We start from the raw sequence: 18,159 nt of genomic DNA on the forward strand, positions 1-18,159 counted from the left end.
GGTAGGGACAGACGCCTCGAGCCTAGACGAAAAAGAAGATTAACCTGCAAGGCCTGGGACTAAGCAGTGTCTGCACTGATCAGACTCCCAAAGTCACCCAGGACCTCCTTGGGCAACTTGTTTCAGTTTTGCCTGGTTCTTTCCTGGTTTGAGCACCGCAGTTCCCTTGTTCCAGTAAACCCTTCAGTCTTGGGCAAAGAGGGTTGGTGGATCATGCTAGTCTCACCAAACAAAGGAAGAAATACGAAAACTACAGGATGTTGGGGAAGAGTAGAGTTTAGTTAAAATTAAATGAAGCAGTGTACTGATGAGCCCGAAGCAGCGTAGGTTGGTATGTAATAGGGTCTGGACTGTGAGGTAGATCCAGGGCCCTTTTTATTCAGAATCACTAAATTAAAAATAGATGTGACATGTTTGTTTCAGAGGCCCCTTATGTGAAGCTCTGGGTTGGTAACTTGAGTGTGCATCTCTGTGTCAAAGCGATTTGGATCCCCCAGGCAAGGGGAGGATATTTTATTTTTACTAATAATTATATCAAACAACAAGGTTTCTGGTAGTCCATGATTTTACTTATTTATTTACTCTTAGTCTACGATTTTTAGAGAACAAAGGTTCTCAGCAGGGCAGTGACTAGGGTAAGGCAAGAGAGACACTTCAAGGTGCAAAATTTAAGGGGGCACCAAAAAACACACTAATTCCAAACAAGTAACATTTTAGTGCAATATTTTCAGAAGTCAAAACACAAGAACATTGATGACTGAATCATCATTAGTCATTAATAGAGAACATGAATCCAGATCAGAAGAGTGCAACACAGGTGCCGGTAGAGCTAAGAAAGGCCGGGGTTTGAGATCAGCTCAGAGAGGCGTTGATGGTAGAAGTTAACAGAGTCTAGGATTTGAGAGGTTGACCAGAAGTCAAAGCAATAGTAAGTTCTGGAAATTTCTGTTGGGGTGTGTGTGTTCCAGCAATGTTCTCACATTGGCCATTCTGTCTTTTATTGAGTTCCCAACTACTGCAGGGAAGACAGAGAAAAATGGGATAATCTGAGCGCTAACCCGCTAACTCTCCAAACTGTTGAGCTGAGTCCCAGAGAGAGGAAATGCAAGTCATCAGGATACCCAGTAATCCATACCCAAACTTAGCCAGGGTCTACCTGCTGGGCTTGAAACACCTTCAGCAGGGAAAAGGGCTCTCTACCTCTTGTCAGAGTGGGCTCCGGGCTTCCTGCTAGGACCAGGTTTTTTTTTTCTTTTGTCTTTTTGCTATTTCTTTGAGCTGCTCCCGCGGCATATGGCGGTTCCCAGGTTAGGGGTCGAATCGGAGCTGTAGCTGCCAGCCTACACCACAGCCACAGCAATGCAGGATCCGAGCTGCGTCTGCAACCTACACCACAGCTCACGGCAACGCCGGATCGTTAACCCACTGAGCAAGGGCAGGGACCGAACCTGCAACCTCATGGTTCCTAGTCGGATTCGTTAACCACTGCGCCACGACGGGAACTCCTAGGACCAGGTTTTAAGGAATGAGTTCAGAGGTGAAGAACACCCCAAATTCTCTTCTCTCCCCGAAGTCAGTAGTAGCTCCTGAATGTCCACATAAGAGAGGCTAACCTGCTCGACAGCCCGTAGTGGGGGCATGTCTTGGCGATGCATTGTTTTAGAAAGTGTGCTTGTAAGGTTTTCTAAATATTTTTCTCTTGATAATTTGCTGAAACACACTATTTGTTCATACCAAAGTCTAGTATTATTATGTCTTAGCTACCATCATTTCAGTGGGGTCATGGAGATTGAGGGGGATTAAAGGCCCTTCTTTACCAATTGAAGTCCCCAAAGGCGACTGTACCACCTTGACTCCTCCGCTCTTTTCTCCGGTGGTATCGCCCAGGAGGGGCTCCTGACTTTTCCCCCCCTTCCCAGTGGTATCTCCAAGGAGAGGGTTGTACCACCCTGACCTCTCTCTCTTTTGCCCAGTGGTATCAGCCAGGAGGGGGACTGAACCTTCCTAACTTCTCCTTCTAGTCTCTCAAGAAGGAAACTGTAATCCTGACACCCCCCCCCCCCCGTGATGTCTCCCTTGAAGATCAAGACCCATCTCCCCTTCTCCTGGACATGGGATTTGGAACCTCTGCTTCTGTAAACTTTGCACAGACCCGTAGAACCCAGTTCCGAAGACCAGCTTCTCCCAGAAGCTTGCCTTCAGAAAGTTTCTACTCTTGAACGACGACCCCCCCCCCCGCCTTCTATGGAACAGCCCACTGTACGGAATGGATGCAAAGATGGCGGCCTTCAGGGTGGAACGCCTCGGCGCAGCCATATTCCTCGCCCGGCACCGAAGCTCATGGACAAAGTCTCTGCAGATCCGTAACTGCACCTTGTTAAGAGTGAGTAGACCACACAGAGCTCTTGTGTGACCGTTTGTGACAGCAACAGCTCTAGAAAGGGCAGTGTCAGAGGTGAGGACAGGAAACGGAAGTAGCCCTCAGAGGCTGTTTAAGTCTTGTAGGCGCGAGGCACTCAAGCGAGTGCATGAGGGTTTGTGCCCTGAGAGTCATTAGTGATTTTTGAGGTGACGGCTTTGCTGGCTTTTGGGAGTGACAAACTCTCAGTTTGTGGGGTCCGTTGGTGGGGAATTAAATAATCTGGTGAATGGGAATCTATGCGGGTCAGAGGTACAGCCATCTGGGGTTGTCAGTTTTTAGATTCCTTGCTGCATCTTGCTAAGTCTTAGTAGTGTGTGTGTTTAGATTTTTTCTCTCAGTCTCCCTAGAGATTTGCTAATTTTATTAGCCTTTCCAAGAACCAACTTCTGCTTTGTTTATCCTCTCTGATGTACCTTTATTTTCTGTTTCCTTAATTCCTGCCATCTGTACTGTTTTCTCTTTTATCTAACTTCTGAAATTGGTGGTGAATTCACTACTGTTCAGCCTTTCTTTGTTAAAAGACATTTAAGATCATGAATTTCCCTTTAAAAATCTCTGTAGTTGCATTCCACATGTTATATACACCGTCTCATTATTATTGACCCTTGTGTTTAATGTTTCTTTTTTATTTATTCTTTACATTTCTATAATGCTTTTGGGAGAGTTGGCATTTTTATTAATCAATCTTATCCAGGGATACGGTATGTCTGTGTGATTATATTTGTTGATTTTTTTAGTTTTTAAAGTTATATAGGTCCAACTCTTTAAAAAGTTTATTTTACATATTTTACATTTTTCTGCTGTCATTACTAATGGATTTTTTCCATTTTCATTTGATCATTGTTACTACAGAAGAAAAAACTGCCTTCTCTTATAATTTTATCTTGTATCCAGCCCCTTAACAAATTACCCTCTGGGAGTTCCTGTCGTGGCGCAGTGGTTAACGAATCTGACTAGGAACCATGAGGTTGCGGGTTCGGTCCCTGCCCTTGCTCAGTGGGTGAAGGATCCGGCGTTGCCGTGAGCTGTGGTGTAGGTTGCAGACGCGGCTCGGATCCTGCGTTGCTGTGGCTCTGGCGTAGGCCGGTGGCTGCAGCTCCGATTAGACCCCTGGCCTGGGAAACTCCATATACCGTGGGAGCGGCCCAAGAAATAGCAAAAAGACAAAAAAAAAAATAATAATAATAATTAAAAAAAAAAAACAAATTACCCTCTGAATTCTGGTAGAGTCTGATAGCTTTTCTATGTACAAAATCAGATCACTGGCAAAGAAAGCAACATTTTCATTTCTTTGTAATATTTATTCTGATTATTTCATCTTCTACTGTGTGAGCTAGAGCCAGGAAAACAAATTTTTTTTTTGTGGAGGGGTACCTTGTGGCATATTGAGTTCCCAGGCCAGGGATCAGATGTGAGCTTCAATTGCAATGCGACATTGGTTAATCCACTGAGTGGGGCTGGGAATCAAACCTGGGTCCTGGTGCTGTAGAGATGCCGCCAATTCCATTGTACCATCACAGCAACTCCCAGAAAAACAATTTTGAGCTGTATCGGACATCTTTATCTTTTTACTAATGTTGATGGCAATTGTTCCATCATTTTACTTTTTAGCATAGTATTTCAGGGGTATGTTTTGTAAATGATTTTTGGGATATTTAAGTGATTTACTTCTTCCCTGATTTTAGTTTGAGTTATGAGTAATGACTGCTGAATTGTGTCAGATGCTTTTTTGGTGTAAGTTAAAAGCAGCAAGTTTCCTCTCCCCTCTGATTCATTGATTTGATAAATGTTATTAATGTTGAATCATCTTCTGGAAAGAAGGGGCTGAGACCTCCCCCACAGAAAATTTTATTTTTATTTTTCACTTTTTTTTGTTTGTTTGTTTGCTGTAGGGCTGTACCTGCAGCATATGGAAGTTCCCAGGCTAAGAGTTGAATCAGAGCTACAGCTGCCGGCCTACACCATGGCCACAGCAATGCTGGATCCTGAACCCACTGAGTGAGGCCAGGGATCGAACCTGCATCCTCATAGATACCAGTTGGGTTTGTTAACCACTGAGCCACGACAGGAACTCCTCCCCATGGGAGAATTTCAGAGGGATTTTTCACTCTAAAGTGGTGGGGGAAACTAGTCAAGTCATCCTGTTCAGGCTTCAGAGGCGATATTAGGACTCTGACTGATGCGACCTTGCCTGAGCTATGGTGCTTGCTTCTGAAATGCCACCAGCAAGTCTGGCAACACTTGAGATTTAAGAAAGGGAGTGTGCTTTGGAATTTCTTGAGCCCGGAGACCCTGGCCAGTTCCCCAGGGTCTGGAAATTCTTATGACACACAAAGTAAAACAGCATCCTTGAAAAAAAAAAAAAAAGCAAGAGAGTGGCACAATTGCACACAAACTGATGGTATCAGTTTGTGGCCTGATATGATAAGCAGGACTCCCTCAAGCTGCCATCTGAAGTCTCACCCATGGGCTGCATGCACCGCCTGGGACCTATTCCCAACTGGGGCTCCAGATTGCTGTTTTGGGGACTTCCCAGCGCTGTTGGAGTCTCCGTGTAGCTGTTGGCCCAACTGGGTGATGTAAATGCTTTTACGTCTTCTTTCCTCGCTCCATTTCTTGCTTTCTGATCATTTTTCCATTAAAATTGAACTGAAACTGTTTTATTCGTGTGACGTGTGGTGTCTTTTTTGCCGAGGCATCCTTTGAACCTACAGCCAGAGCAAAACTTTTGGCAAAATGCAAGTGACGAAGTAGTTAAGTGGGCAGAAGAGATCCTTTTTCATTCACTAGGTTTCTAGGTTTTCTCCTCAAGCCCAGATCTGCCTTGAACCTGGCATTGGGGAGGGGGGGCTGGTTGGGTAAAGTGTAAAGCACCCCCTGTGGAGCTACCCAAGAATAAGGGACTCTGAGCTCATTCATTTGACTCCAGATATCATGATTGCGTCAATAATCCACCACTCTTAATACGCAGTGTGGGAGTTGCTCAACTTTTGTGGGGCCAATGTGGGGTGGCACTGCTGACATGGATGCTGTCCTTTTAGGATTTGTTGGTGTCTCTGTGGAGCTGTTGAGCTGTCCCCTTGTTGGAGGCTGTGGGTTCATCCATTCATTCTGACTACAGCCCACCTACGGAGACCTCTCCAGCTTTGGAAGGTGGGCTGGCACCCAGAGTGAACATGCCAGCTGATGGGAAATTGCCCCAGAGATTTCCTGCCCTGGTTCCAGGACAACCTAGCAGATCATTTGAGGTAAGGAGGAGGAGCCTACTTTTCCCCATTTTTTTCTTTCTTTAGTTTTTTGGACACATCTTTTTTTGTTTGTTTTTTGTCTTTTTAGGGCCACACCTGCGGCATATGGAGGTTCCCAGGCTAGGGCTCGAATCAGAGCTGTAGCCACTGGCCTACACCACCGCCACAGCAACACCAGATCTGAGCCGTGTCAGTGACCTACACCACAGCTCACAGTTCCCGTCGTGGCTCAGCAGAAATGAATCTGACTAGCATTCATGAGGACACAGGTTTGATCGCTGGCCTTACTCAGTGGGTTAAGGAGCTGGCGTTGCTGTGAACTGTGGTGTAGGTCGCAGATACGGCTCAGATCTGGCTGTGGTGTAGGCCAGCAGCTATAGCTCTGATTCATCCCCTAGCCTGGGAACCTCCATGTGCCATAGGTGTGGCCCTAAAAAGACAAAAAAAAAAAAAAACCTGTTATGATCAGGGATGTACAGGTTTTTGTGTGGACAGATCTTTTCTTTTTCTTCTTCTTCGTTTTTTTATTCATTTATTTTTTTATTTCCCCAATACATTAATTTTTTTTCTACTGTACAGCATGGTGACCCAGTTACACATACATGCATACATTCTTTTTTCTCACATTATCAGGCTCCATCATAAGTGACTAGACAGAGTTCCAAGGTTACACAGCAGGATCTCATTGCTAATCCATTCCAAAGGCAATAGTCTGCATCTATGAACCCCAAGCTCCCCATCCATCCCACTCCCCCCTCCGCCTTGGCAACCATAAGTCTCTTCTCCAAGTCCATGATTTTCTTTTTTTTTTTTTTTTTTCTTTTTTGCTATTTCTTGGGCTGCTCCCACGGCATATGGAGGTTCCCAGGCTAGGGGTCGAATCAGAGCTGTAGCTGCCAGCCTGTGCCACAGCCACGGCAATGCCAGATCCGAGCTGCATCTGCGACCTACACCACAGCTCACGGCAACATCGGATCCTTAACCCACTGAACAAGGCCAGGGATCGAACCTGCAACCTCATGGTTCCTAGTTGGATTTGTTTCCACCGTGCCACGATGGGAACTCCGAGTTACTTTTTTATATGGTGTAAGACAGTGCTCTAGTTTCATTTTTTCTTTTTGTCTTTTCAGGGCCGCACCCATGGCATATGGAGGTTCCCACGCTAGGGGTTGAATTGGTTGACTCTGTGGATACAGAGAAACTGGGGATAAGGAGGAACTGGGTACGTGGAGAGCCAGCTCTAAGTCATATGTGGATTTTCAGCTTCATGGAGGGTCGATGCCCCCAATCTCTCATTGTTTAAGGGTCAACTGTAGTTTGAAATCAGAGCGTGTGATACCTCCGGCTTTGTTCTTCTTTCTCAAGATTGCTAGTATGGAGTTCCCGTCGTGGTGAAGTGGTTAACGAATCCGACTAGGAACCATGAGATTGTGAGTTCCATCCCTGGCCTTGCTCAGTGGGTTAAGGATCCGGCGTTGCCATGAGCTGGGGTGTAGGTTGCAAACGCGGCTCGGATCCCACGTTGCTGTGGCTGTGGTGTAGGCCGGCAGCCACAGCTCTGATTCGACCCCTAGCCTGGGAACCTCCATATGCTACGGGTGCGGCCCTAGAAAAGACACACACACACACACAAAGATTGCTAGTATGTTGCAGTATCTAACGAATGTCTGCTTGCTTTTTTAGTTTTGTTGGATTTATGCATACTTCCGTGTAATTATAAATGGTTTTATTCTCTTTACTTGGGAGTCCATGTTGTCATTGCTGACATACAGGCATGCACGCGGTGGCTGTATGTTTATCTGCTTTCTGTGACCTTGTCATCTGGAAATAGGGACAGTTTTATTTCTTCCATTTTATTCTGTACGCCTTTCATTTCCATTGCTTGCCTTATTGCACAGGTCAGAACGTCCAGCACTGTTGAATAAGAGTTGTGAGAATGGACCTCCTCGCCTTGCTCTTGATGTTCAGTCTTCTACCATGAAGTGTGACATTAGCTGCAGTTTTGTTTTAGATCCTTTATCAAATTGAGGGTGTTCCTCTGTATTTTTATTTCTATTCTGGGTTTTTTTTTTTTTTTTTTGTCTTTTTGCCTTTTTCTAGGGACAAACCTGCAGCCTATGGAGGGTCCCAGCCTAGGGGTCTCATCAGAGCTGTAGCCGCCAGCCAACGCCAGAGCCACAGCCACGCGGGATCCGAGCCGCATCTGCAACCTACACCGAAGCTCACAGCAACGCTGGATCCTTAACCCACTGAGCAAGGCCAGGGATGGAACCTGCGTCCTCATGGATCTCAGTCCGATTCATTTCCACTGAGCTGCGACAGGAACTCCCTTGTCCTTATTTAAACCTGGGTTGGTTGGCTTCCTCTGACTTCACTCCAGCTGGGGAAGAGAGGGCGCCAACCTCCTTAAGTGCCAGAGGGTGGAAGAAGTCCAGGCTTCCCGTTTGGCTTACCTTCGCAGCCAGGGTGGGGAGCTCCTCATCACTTCTGGGCAGGACTGGAGCTCCAGCTTTCCACTGTGTCTCCCCTGATGCCTCCCTGGGTGGGAGATGGACTGGTGCCTAATTACGGCTTCCCATTGCCTCCATTGATGCCATGTGGAGTTGGGGGGCTTGCTGCTCCTTGGCAGTGGTGACAGTTCTGACTCTCCACTAGGCCTTCTCTGACACCAGCAGGACAGAGGAAGGATATGCCTTGTCATTGGTGATTTGGGATGGGAAGTCCAGTTTCTGCACTGACAGCACTAAGTAAGGAAGTCATTCCTGCCCACATGGGTTGAGCTTTAGCTCCCCGCCCCATTCGGTCTTTTTCTGATACCACCTCCGTGTTGTAGGGGAGTTAGCGCTTGGGTATAGCCAGACTATTGTGCAAGTGTATGCTCCCCACTTGGCTTTTGCTGATGGGATGGATTTGGAACCCACAGGTTTTTCCACGGTGCTTGTTTGGCTAAGGTGATGATTGAACAATTTCCTGGGAGTTTCCGCTGTGGCTCAGTGGTAATGAATTTGGCTAGTATCCATGAGGACACGGGTTCAATCCCTGGCCTTGCTCAGTGGGTGAAGGATCTGGCATTGCCGTGAGCTGCGGTGTAGGTTGCAGATGTGGCTCGGATCCCGCATGGCTGTGGCTGTGGTGTAGGCTGGCGGCTGCAGCTCTAATTGGACCCCTAGCCTGGGAACTTCCATATGCTGCAGGTGCAGCCCTAAAAAAAATCAATCAATCAATCAATCAATCATCAATCAATCAAAATTCCTATCTTGCTGTGTTGCCCTTTTCCTGGTCCTTTGACTGGAGAGAGCAGGCTTTCTTGGAGCAGTTTTGGTCTGTGCCCCTTGGCATTTGGGGTTGCCAGCTTCTCCAGCACCTAGTCTGGGATATATGAGTGAAAAAGATAACTCAAGGGAATCAGTGCTATGTTGTCTTCTGCAGATTCTGAGTTCCCTCACTGGCCTGCCTTCTCCCAAACTGACAGGAGTCTTTTCTTCTTTTTTGTGTGGGAGGCATATAGTTCCTTGTGGCTAGGCAGTAAATCCTCATTGTTTATCTATTTTATATATGGTACTGCGTATCAGTTAATCCCATATTCTCAATTTACCCTTCCTTCCCTCCTCTTTGGTAAGCATAATTTTTTTCTATGTCTGTGAACCTTTTTTGGTTTTATAAGTAACTTCCTTTGTACTCTTTCTGAGAGCCCACGTATAACTGATATCACATAATATTTGTCTTTTTCTTACTTCACTCAGTGTCATTACCTCTAGGTCCATCCATATTGTTGCAAACTGCATTATTTCATTCTTTTTTATGGCTGAGTAGTATTCTATTTTATATATATATCTCTCTCACATCCTCTTTCTCCATTCCTCTGTTGATGGATACAGGTTGCTTCCAGTTTTTTTTTTTTTTTTTTTTTTTTTTTTTTTTTTTTTTTTTTTTTGGCCTGTGGAATGTCATGGGTGGCTCCTGCCCAGGATATTCCTAAGAATTTCACCATTTGACTGAACCCTTAGATTTTTGTTGGATTTATTAGCTACCCTCCGTGGATCATATGTGTCACTATATATATATATATATATATATATATATATATATATTTATGGCCGCACCTGCAGCATATGGAAGTTCCTGGGCTAGGGATTAAATCTGAGCTGTAGCTGTGACCTATGCCACAGCTGTGGCAATGCCAGATCCTTTAACCTACTGTGACGGGTCAGGGCTGGAACCTGCACTGTAGCAGCAACCCGAGCTGCTGCAGTCAGATTTTTTTTTTTTTCCTGCTCGTAAGGGCCACACCTCCAGCATATGGAGGTTCCCAGGTCGAATTGGAGCTGTAGCCACCAGCCTACACCACAGCCGCAGCAATGCCAGATCCTAGCTGCATCTGGGACCTACATCACAGTTCACGGCAATGCTGGATCCTTAACCCACTGAGCAAGGCTGGGGATCGAACCTGCAACCTCATGGTTCCTAGTTGGATTCGTTTCCGCTGCACCACAATGAGAACTCCCTAAAAATTTTAATTTGAGGGAGTTTCCGTTGTGGCTCAGCAGTAATGAACCCGACTAGTATCCATGAGGACAAAGGTTTGATCCCTGGCTTCGAACAGTGGGCTAAGGATCTGGCATTGCTGTTGTGGCATAGGCTGGCAGCTGTAGCTCCGATTGGACCCCTAGCCTGGGAATGTCCATATGCCTCAGGTGCAGTCCTAAAAAGAAAAAAAAAACTTTAATTTGAAAAGTCCTCATAATCTCAGCTTCTGGAAATAATCAGTCTTGACATTTCAGTAAATATCCTTCAGGAAATTTGAAGTTTTCCTGGATATGACTGTGTAGAGAAGACTATCATCTCTCCACCGAATATTCTTTTTTTTTTTTTTTTTTTTTTTTTTTGCTTTTTAGGGCCACACCCATGGCATGTGGAAGTTCCAGGCTAGGGGTCAAATCGGAGCTACAGCTGCCAGCCTACACCACAGCCACAGCAACGCCAGATCCTTAACCCACTGAGCAAGGCCAGGGATCGAACCTGCAACCTTATGGTTCCTAGTCAGATTCATTTCTGCTGCGCCACAACGGGAACTTCTCTCCACCGAATATTCTTAACGCCTTTGTCAGACATCAACTGACCATATATGTGTGAATCTATTTCTAAACTCTAGTGTGGGTCTGAGCCACATCTCCACCCTACACCACAGCTTGTGGCAATACCAGATCCTTAACCCACTGAGCAAAGCTGGGGATCAAACCAACTTCCTCCTGGACACTATGTCAGGTTCTTAACCCACTAAGCCACAATGGGAACTCCTTCGTGCATTTGCTCATGCTACTGCCCCCTATTTTTTTTTAAGAGAGACTATATTCTTATTGAAAGATTTAAAGATCTACCTTCCCACGTGAAGGTCAGTCTGACAACACAAGGTGGAATCTCATTCTGTCCCTTGTGCGAGCCCTTTGCATCCTGTACACCTGTCCAGCATAGCTCCTGTAACACCTCATCACAGGTATGTGTTTATGTACAGGCATACCTCCAAGATGTTGCAGGTTCGGTTCCAGACTACCACCATGAAGCAGATACCGTAATAAAGTGAGTCACGTGAATTTTTTGGTTTCCCAGTGCACGTGAAAGTTACATTGAAGAGTTCCCATTGTGGCACAGTGGAAACAAACCTAGTAAACCCAGGATTCGAGCCCTGGCCTTGCTCAGTGGGTCAAGGATCTGGCATTGCTGTGGCTGTGGCTGTGGCCGGCACATGCAGCTCGATTCAACCCCTAGCCTGGGAACTTCCCTATGCCTCAGGGGCGGCCCTAAAAAGCAAAAAAAAAAAAAAAAAAAAAAGAAAGTTATTTTGACATTATACTGTAGTCTATTAAGTGTACAATAGGATTATGTTAAAAAAAAGACGTTAATTTAAAAAGACTTGGTTGCTAAAGAATGCTAACCATCATTTGACAATGGAAAGTGGCTACAAACCTTCAGTTTGTTAAAAAAATAAAACACTGCAGTATCTGTGTGAAGCACAAAAAAACAAAGTAGGAGTTCCCGTTGTGGCTCCGTGGTAATGAACCCGACTGGTATCTGTGAGGACGCTGGTTCGATCCCTGGCTTTGCTCAGTGGATTAAGGATCTGGCGTTGCCATGAGCTGTGGTGTAGCTTGCAGACACGGCTTGGATCCCGAGTTTCTGTGGCTGTGGTGTAGGCTGGCAGCTGCAGCTCCAATTCAATCCCTAGCCTGGGAACTTCCTAAGGCAGCACCTGTGGTCCTAAAAAGACAAAAATAAAATAAAGTAAAATAAAACAAAACGCAGTAAAACAAGGCATGCCTGTACCAGTCTCCTTACTGGGGTACGAGCTGCTTGAAAGCAAGCACTTTATCTGTTTCCCCAGCAGCTGGGATAGGTTCAGGCGCATAGTGATAGCTCAAAAGTCAGGGGTCTTTTCTTCGTGAATTGAAAAATTAAATGTACTAGCAGGGCTGTTCTGGCTTTTCTTCCCACAAAGTATAATATCAGGCAAGACAGAGTCCCATGTCCAGTGCCAAGTAAACATTGTCTCTCACCATCTGCCCCTACGAGGGTTAGGTCACCAGCCACTACAGTCGCTGACTTTCAACACCCCCTGAAAGGAGTTCAGGTTGGGGATCAGGAGCGAGGCGCTCTGTGCTCTGGGAAAAACTGGCAGAATAGGCCTTCAGAGAGTTAGATGTTTAGGGGAGATGTTATGAGCCCAAATTCTTGCATCTTCTCATATCGACAAAAGCACTAAAACTGTTGTGCCTCGCGACAAGCAGGGACCTTCCTGACACTAGCGGCAACCTTCTGCAAAAATGTGTTCTTGGAGTTCCCGTCGTGGTGCAGTGGTTAATGAATCCAACTAGGAACCCTGAGGTTGCAGGTTCGATCCCTGGCCTTACTCAGTGGGTGACGGACCCGGCATTGCCGTGAGCTGTGGTGTAGGTTGCAGACGCGGCTCGGATCCTGAGTTGCTGTGGCTCTGGCGTAGGCCGGCGGCTACAGCTCCGATTCAACCCCTAGCCTGGGAACCTCCATATGCCACAGGAGTGGCCCTAGAAAAGGCAAAAAGGTAAAAAAAAAAAAAATGTTCTTGTTTGCGTGTACCCCGCTTCACTCAAGTCATGAATAATATTGACCTTCTCATTGCCTCTTTGGAACAGTTCCTCAGAGCTATCTGAGAGACCCTCTCCTGGGCTATAGTTCTCATTTTGCCCCAAATAAAATTTAGCTCATGGGAATTCCCGTTGTGGCACAGCAGAAACGAATCCGACTGGTATTCCTGAGGATACAGGTGTGATCTCTGGCCTCGCTCAGTGGGTCGGGGATCTGGCATTGCTATGAGCTGTGGTGTAGGTCACAGATGCTACTTGGATCCCACAGTATGGCTGTGGCCGTGGCTGTGGCTGTGGCCGGGAGCTGTAGCTTTGGTTCAGTCCCGAGCATGGGAACTTCCATATGCCAAGGGTATGGCCCTAAAAAGCAAAAAAAAAAAAAAAAAAAAAAAAAAATTAACTCATAACTCTCATGTTATGCTTTTTTTTTTTTTTGTAGCTTTTTCTACTCAGCTGTCAATCATGCTCTATTGAAAGAATTCATTCCCAGAGTTCCTGTTGTGGCTCAGCAGAAACAAAGCTGAGTATTATCCATGAGGACGCAGGTTCGATCCCTGGCCTCGATCAGTGGGTTAAGGATCTGGCATTGCTGTGAGCTGTGGTGTAGGTAGAAGAGGCGGCTCAGATCTGGTGTTTCTATGACTGTGGCATAGGCTGGCAGCTGTAGTCCCAATTCCACCCCTAGTCTGGGAACTTCCATATGCTGCAGGTGTGACCCTAAAAAGACAGACAGAAAGAATTTGTTCCAACACATTTTTTTGTCTTTTTTTTTTTTTTGGTCTTTTTAGGGCCACACCCCCGACATATGGACGTTTCCGGGTTAGGGGTCCAATTGGAGCTATAGCCGCCGGCCTACACCACAGCCACAGCACTCTGGAATCCGAGCCACGTCTGCAACCGACACCACAGCTCCTGGCAATGGCAGATCCTTAACCCATTGAGCGAGACCAGGGATTGAACCCGCATCCTCATGGATGCTAGTTGTTAACAGCTGCGCCACGATGGGAACACCCTACACATCTTTTCCGTGTGTCCCATTCTGATCATTGCAGATTGTTGTTACAGGGATCTGTGTCATTCGAGGATGTGGCTGTGGATTTTACCCGACAAGAGTGGCACAGGCTGGACCCTGCCCAAAGGACCATGCACAAGGATGTGATGCTGGAGAACTACAGCAACCTGGCATCTGTGGGTGAGGATCATTGTTCATGTAATTCCTGGTCACGTGTGTTTCCTTCCTTGGTTGCTATAAGCTGTGCCGCCTTTGTAGAGTTCCATGCTTCTTGGAGTTCCCATCGTGGCACAGTGGTTAACGAATCTGACTAGGAACCATGAGGTTGCAGGTTCGATCCCTGGCCTTACTCAGTGGTGTTGGTCGCATACGCGGCTCGGATCCTGCGTTGCTGTGGCTCTGGCGTAGGCCGTTGGCTGCAGCTCTGATTGGACCCCTCGCCTGGGAACCTGCATATGCCGCGGGAGCGGCCCTAGAAAAGGCAAAAAGACCAAAAAAAAAAAAGAGTTCAGTGATTCTTCAGTTCTAGATTCAAGGGTCACAGATGATTTCTCCGTCTGGGGCACCAGGAAAGGTGTGTGTGTTCTCACTTCCCCCAGTGAAAGGTTTCAATGGGCCCCCTTCCTTGGGCAGCTCATGAAGATGCACCCTCTCAGAGGCCCCAAGGCTCAGACAACTTGGCCCACGTCCTGTGCCACTTCCCATTCACAGGGCTCTGTGTGGCCAAACCAGAGATGATCTTCAAGTTGGAACGAGGGGAAGAACTGTGGATATTAGAGGAGGAATCCTGCGGCCACGGTTACCCAGGTAAGTGAGGAAGAACTCGGCATGTGGAAAATAGGGGAGAGAAGAGCTCGGGAATTCAGGCCAAAGGTTCCGTTGGGCCATTGTTTTTCAGGAATCTCTTTTCTGAAACTCTGGCTCTTTGAAAATGACTGGAAGCCAGAAGGTCTGTGGGCTTTAGATACATCAATCCCACACCCTGATATCATGCTCACGCTTAAGTGCTCTTTCCTATTTCTTGATTTTTGTAGTTTTTTTTTTTTTTTTGTCTTTTTGCTATTTCTTTGGGCCGCTCCACGGCATATGGAGGTTCCCAGGCTAGGGGTCGAATCGGAGCTGTGGCCACCGGCCTACGCCAGAGCCACAGCAAGGCAGGATCCGAGCCGCATCTGCAACCTACACCACAGCTCACGGCAACGCCGGATCGTTAACCCACTGAGCAAGGGCAGGGACCGAACCCGCAACCTCATGGTTCCTAGTCAGATTCGTTAACCACTGCGCCACGACGGGAACTCCCTGTAGTTATTTATTTACAGCTTTTTTTTTTTTCTTTTTAGGGCTGCACCTGTGGCATAGGGCGGTTTCCAGGCTAGATGTCAAATCGGAGCCGCATCTGCGACCACAACTCACAGCAACGCTGGATCCTTAACGCACCGAGTGAGGCCAGGGATTGAGCCTGCATCCTCATGGATACTAGTCAGGTTCTTAACCTGCTGAGCCACAATGGGAACTCCTGTTTACCACTCTTATCTTTCCCTGCCTGCCTCACCTTCTTAGCTAGTTTGTCTCTCTTTAGTAGTTCTCTCAATTGCCTTCCTTCCCTCCATTGCTGTGGATGCCTTCTGTTGTCAAGCACTCATTCATACACTGATTTGGTCATCCATCGAATCTTTTTTTTTTTTTTTTGGTCTTTTTAGGGCCGCACCCATGGCATATGGAGGTTCCCAGGCTAGGGGTCAAATCAGAGCTGTAGCCGCTAGCCTATGCCAGAGCCACAGCCACGTGGGATCTGAGCTGCCTCTTCTACCTACACCACAGCTCATGGCAACGCTGGATCCTTAACCTACTGAGTGAGGCCAGGGATCGAACCTGCATCCTCATGGTTGTGAGTTGCATTCATTAACTGCTGAGCCACAACGGGAACTCCTATCCACCGAATCTTAAATGCAGGTCAGCTGTATGCTGGTCATATCCTAGGTGTGGGGATCAGGAGTGAATAAACTAATATCTCCGTTCTCCTGGTGCTTGAAGTCTAAGGAGGGAAAACAGACAAATACATAATGTTTGGCAGTGAAGAGAAAATCAAGGTAAAGTAAGAAGCATGGACAGTGATGGGGTTTGTGCCCTTAGGGAATGTGGTCGGGGAAGACCCTGGGGAAGTTAACATTAGTGCACCAATGTCAGCGAAGTGAGAGAGACAGAACCATGCAGAATTTTAGTATTCTGAGCAGAGAGAAGAGCAAGCGCCAAGCCTAGTTTGAGTAATATATCGTAGGAATAGCAAAGATGCTGCTGTGGCTTAAGGGTGGGTAGTGAGCATGTTAAGAGGTGACATCAGGAGTTCCTGTTGTGGCACAGTGGAAGTGAATCTGACTAGTATCCATGAGGATGTGGGTTCGATCCCTGGCCTCACTCAGTGGGTCAGGGATTTTGGCGTTGCCATGAGCTGTGGTGTTGGTCACAGACGCGGTTTGGATCCCATGTTGCTGTGGCTGGCAGCTGTAGCTCTGATTCGACCTCTAGCTTGAGAACTTCCATATACTTGGGTGCAACCCTAAAAAAGCAAAAAAAAAAAAAAAAAAAAAAGGTAATATCGGAGAGTTGGATGGGAGCCAAATTATGTAGAGTTTTATAGGCTTTGTTAAGTACTTTAATTTTATACTGTGACAAGGGAAAGCCTGTGTTGGCTTTTGGGTGAGAGTGACACGACTTGATTTGTTTTTAAAGGCTCTCTCTCACTGCTGTGTGCCAACAATTCTGTTGGAGGTAATGCCCTCAGGCATGATAATGACCTTCAGCATCAGAAGATTCAATCTTTGGATCAAACTGTTGACTATGGGAAAGCCTTCTACAAGAGAACAGGCTTTGTTGGACATAAAAGAACACACAAAGGAGAGAAAAACTTTGAATGTCATGAGTGTGGGAAGACTTACTGCAGGAAGTCAAACCTTATTGAACATCTGAGAATACACACAGGAGAGAGACCCTATAAATGCGGTGAATGTGCAAAAACCTTTAGTGCCAGATCATACCTCATTGCTCATCAGAAAACCCACACAGGGGAGAAACCCTTTGAGTGTAACGAATGTGGAAAATCTTTTGGCAGGAAGTCTCAACTCATTCTACATCAGAGAACACACACAGGAGAGAGACCCTATGAATGCACTGAGTGTGGGAAAACATTTTCTGAGAAGGCAACCCTGATGATTCATCAGAGAACTCACACAGGGGAGAAACCTTATGAATGTGGCGAATGTGGGAAAACATTTCGAGTTAAGATATCCCTTACCCAACACCAGAGAACTCACACAGGGGAGAAACCCTATGAATGTGGTGATTGTGGGAAAAACTTTCGTGCCAAAAAATCCCTAAATCAGCATCAAAGAATTCACACAGGTGAGAAGCCCTATAAATGTGGTGACTGTGGGAAATTCTTCAGAATGAAGATGACTCTCAATAATCACCAGAGAACTCACACAGGTGAAAAACCGTATCAGTGTAATGAATGTGGGAAATCTTTCAGAGTGCACTCATCTCTGGGAATACATCAGCGAATTCACACAGGAGAGAAACCTTATGAATGTAATAAATGTGGTAATGCCTTCTATGTCAAAGCACGCCTCATTGAGCATCAGAGAATGCATTCAGGAGAGAAACCCTATGAATGTACTGAATGTGGAAAAATCTTCAGTATGAAGAAATCCCTTTCTCAACACCGGAGAACCCACATAGGAGAGAAACTTTATGAATGACATGAATGCAGAAATGCCTTCTATGTGAGACTATGCCTCATTGACACAGCAGAGACCCTTTGAATATCAAGAATGTGGGAAAGCCTTCTGCCAGAAAGCACACCTCACAGAATATCAGAGAACTCACATAGGCCAGCCCTTTCTTGCCTTGTACTATGGGGAAAACTTCTGTAAGGACTCCCCTCACCATTTGACCAAGTGCTTTGGGGCATCTGTTTACCAGGGCACACAGGGTACACCTGTAACAATTTGGCTCCTTCGTTGGTGTGAAAATTGTCCTGATTCCCTTAGGGGATGGCTTGTTGTTTTCATTTCATTTGGATTTCCCTAATTAGTGGTGGGGTTGAACATCAGCTTACTCATTGACTGGCCATTTGTATAATTCTTCATGCTTCTTCTGGTCATATTTCTTTGCTCATTGTTTTCTAATGGGCTGTTTATCTTTTACTTCTTGGTTTAAATGCTTTTTTTTTAATATATGAGGATAGAAAAATCCCTTTTCCATCCTGGGTGTTGTAAATTTCTCTCAAATTATGACTTTTTTATTTTTTACAATTTTATTTATTTTATTTTTTGTCTAGGGCCGCACCTGCAGCATATAGAA

The 18,159-nt window shown here is 46.1% G+C and overlaps 1 protein-coding gene across 1 annotated transcript; it reads left to right on the forward strand.

The window, feature by feature from the left end:
* On the forward strand, nt 1,994-18,159 carry ZNF157 (zinc finger protein 157). Its single transcript, XM_013990871.2, is given in 6 exon segments — nt 1,994-2,383; nt 5,464-5,670; nt 13,854-13,980; nt 14,512-14,607; nt 16,531-17,596; nt 17,598-18,159. Coding segments are annotated over 5 exon segments (1,650 nt in total). The 5' UTR covers nt 1,994-2,383; nt 5,464-5,598; the 3' UTR covers nt 17,887-18,159.

This window comes from Sus scrofa, chromosome X (assembly GCF_000003025.6).
Source record: "Sus scrofa isolate TJ Tabasco breed Duroc chromosome X, Sscrofa11.1, whole genome shotgun sequence".
Lineage (NCBI taxonomy): Eukaryota > Metazoa > Chordata > Mammalia > Artiodactyla > Suidae > Sus > Sus scrofa.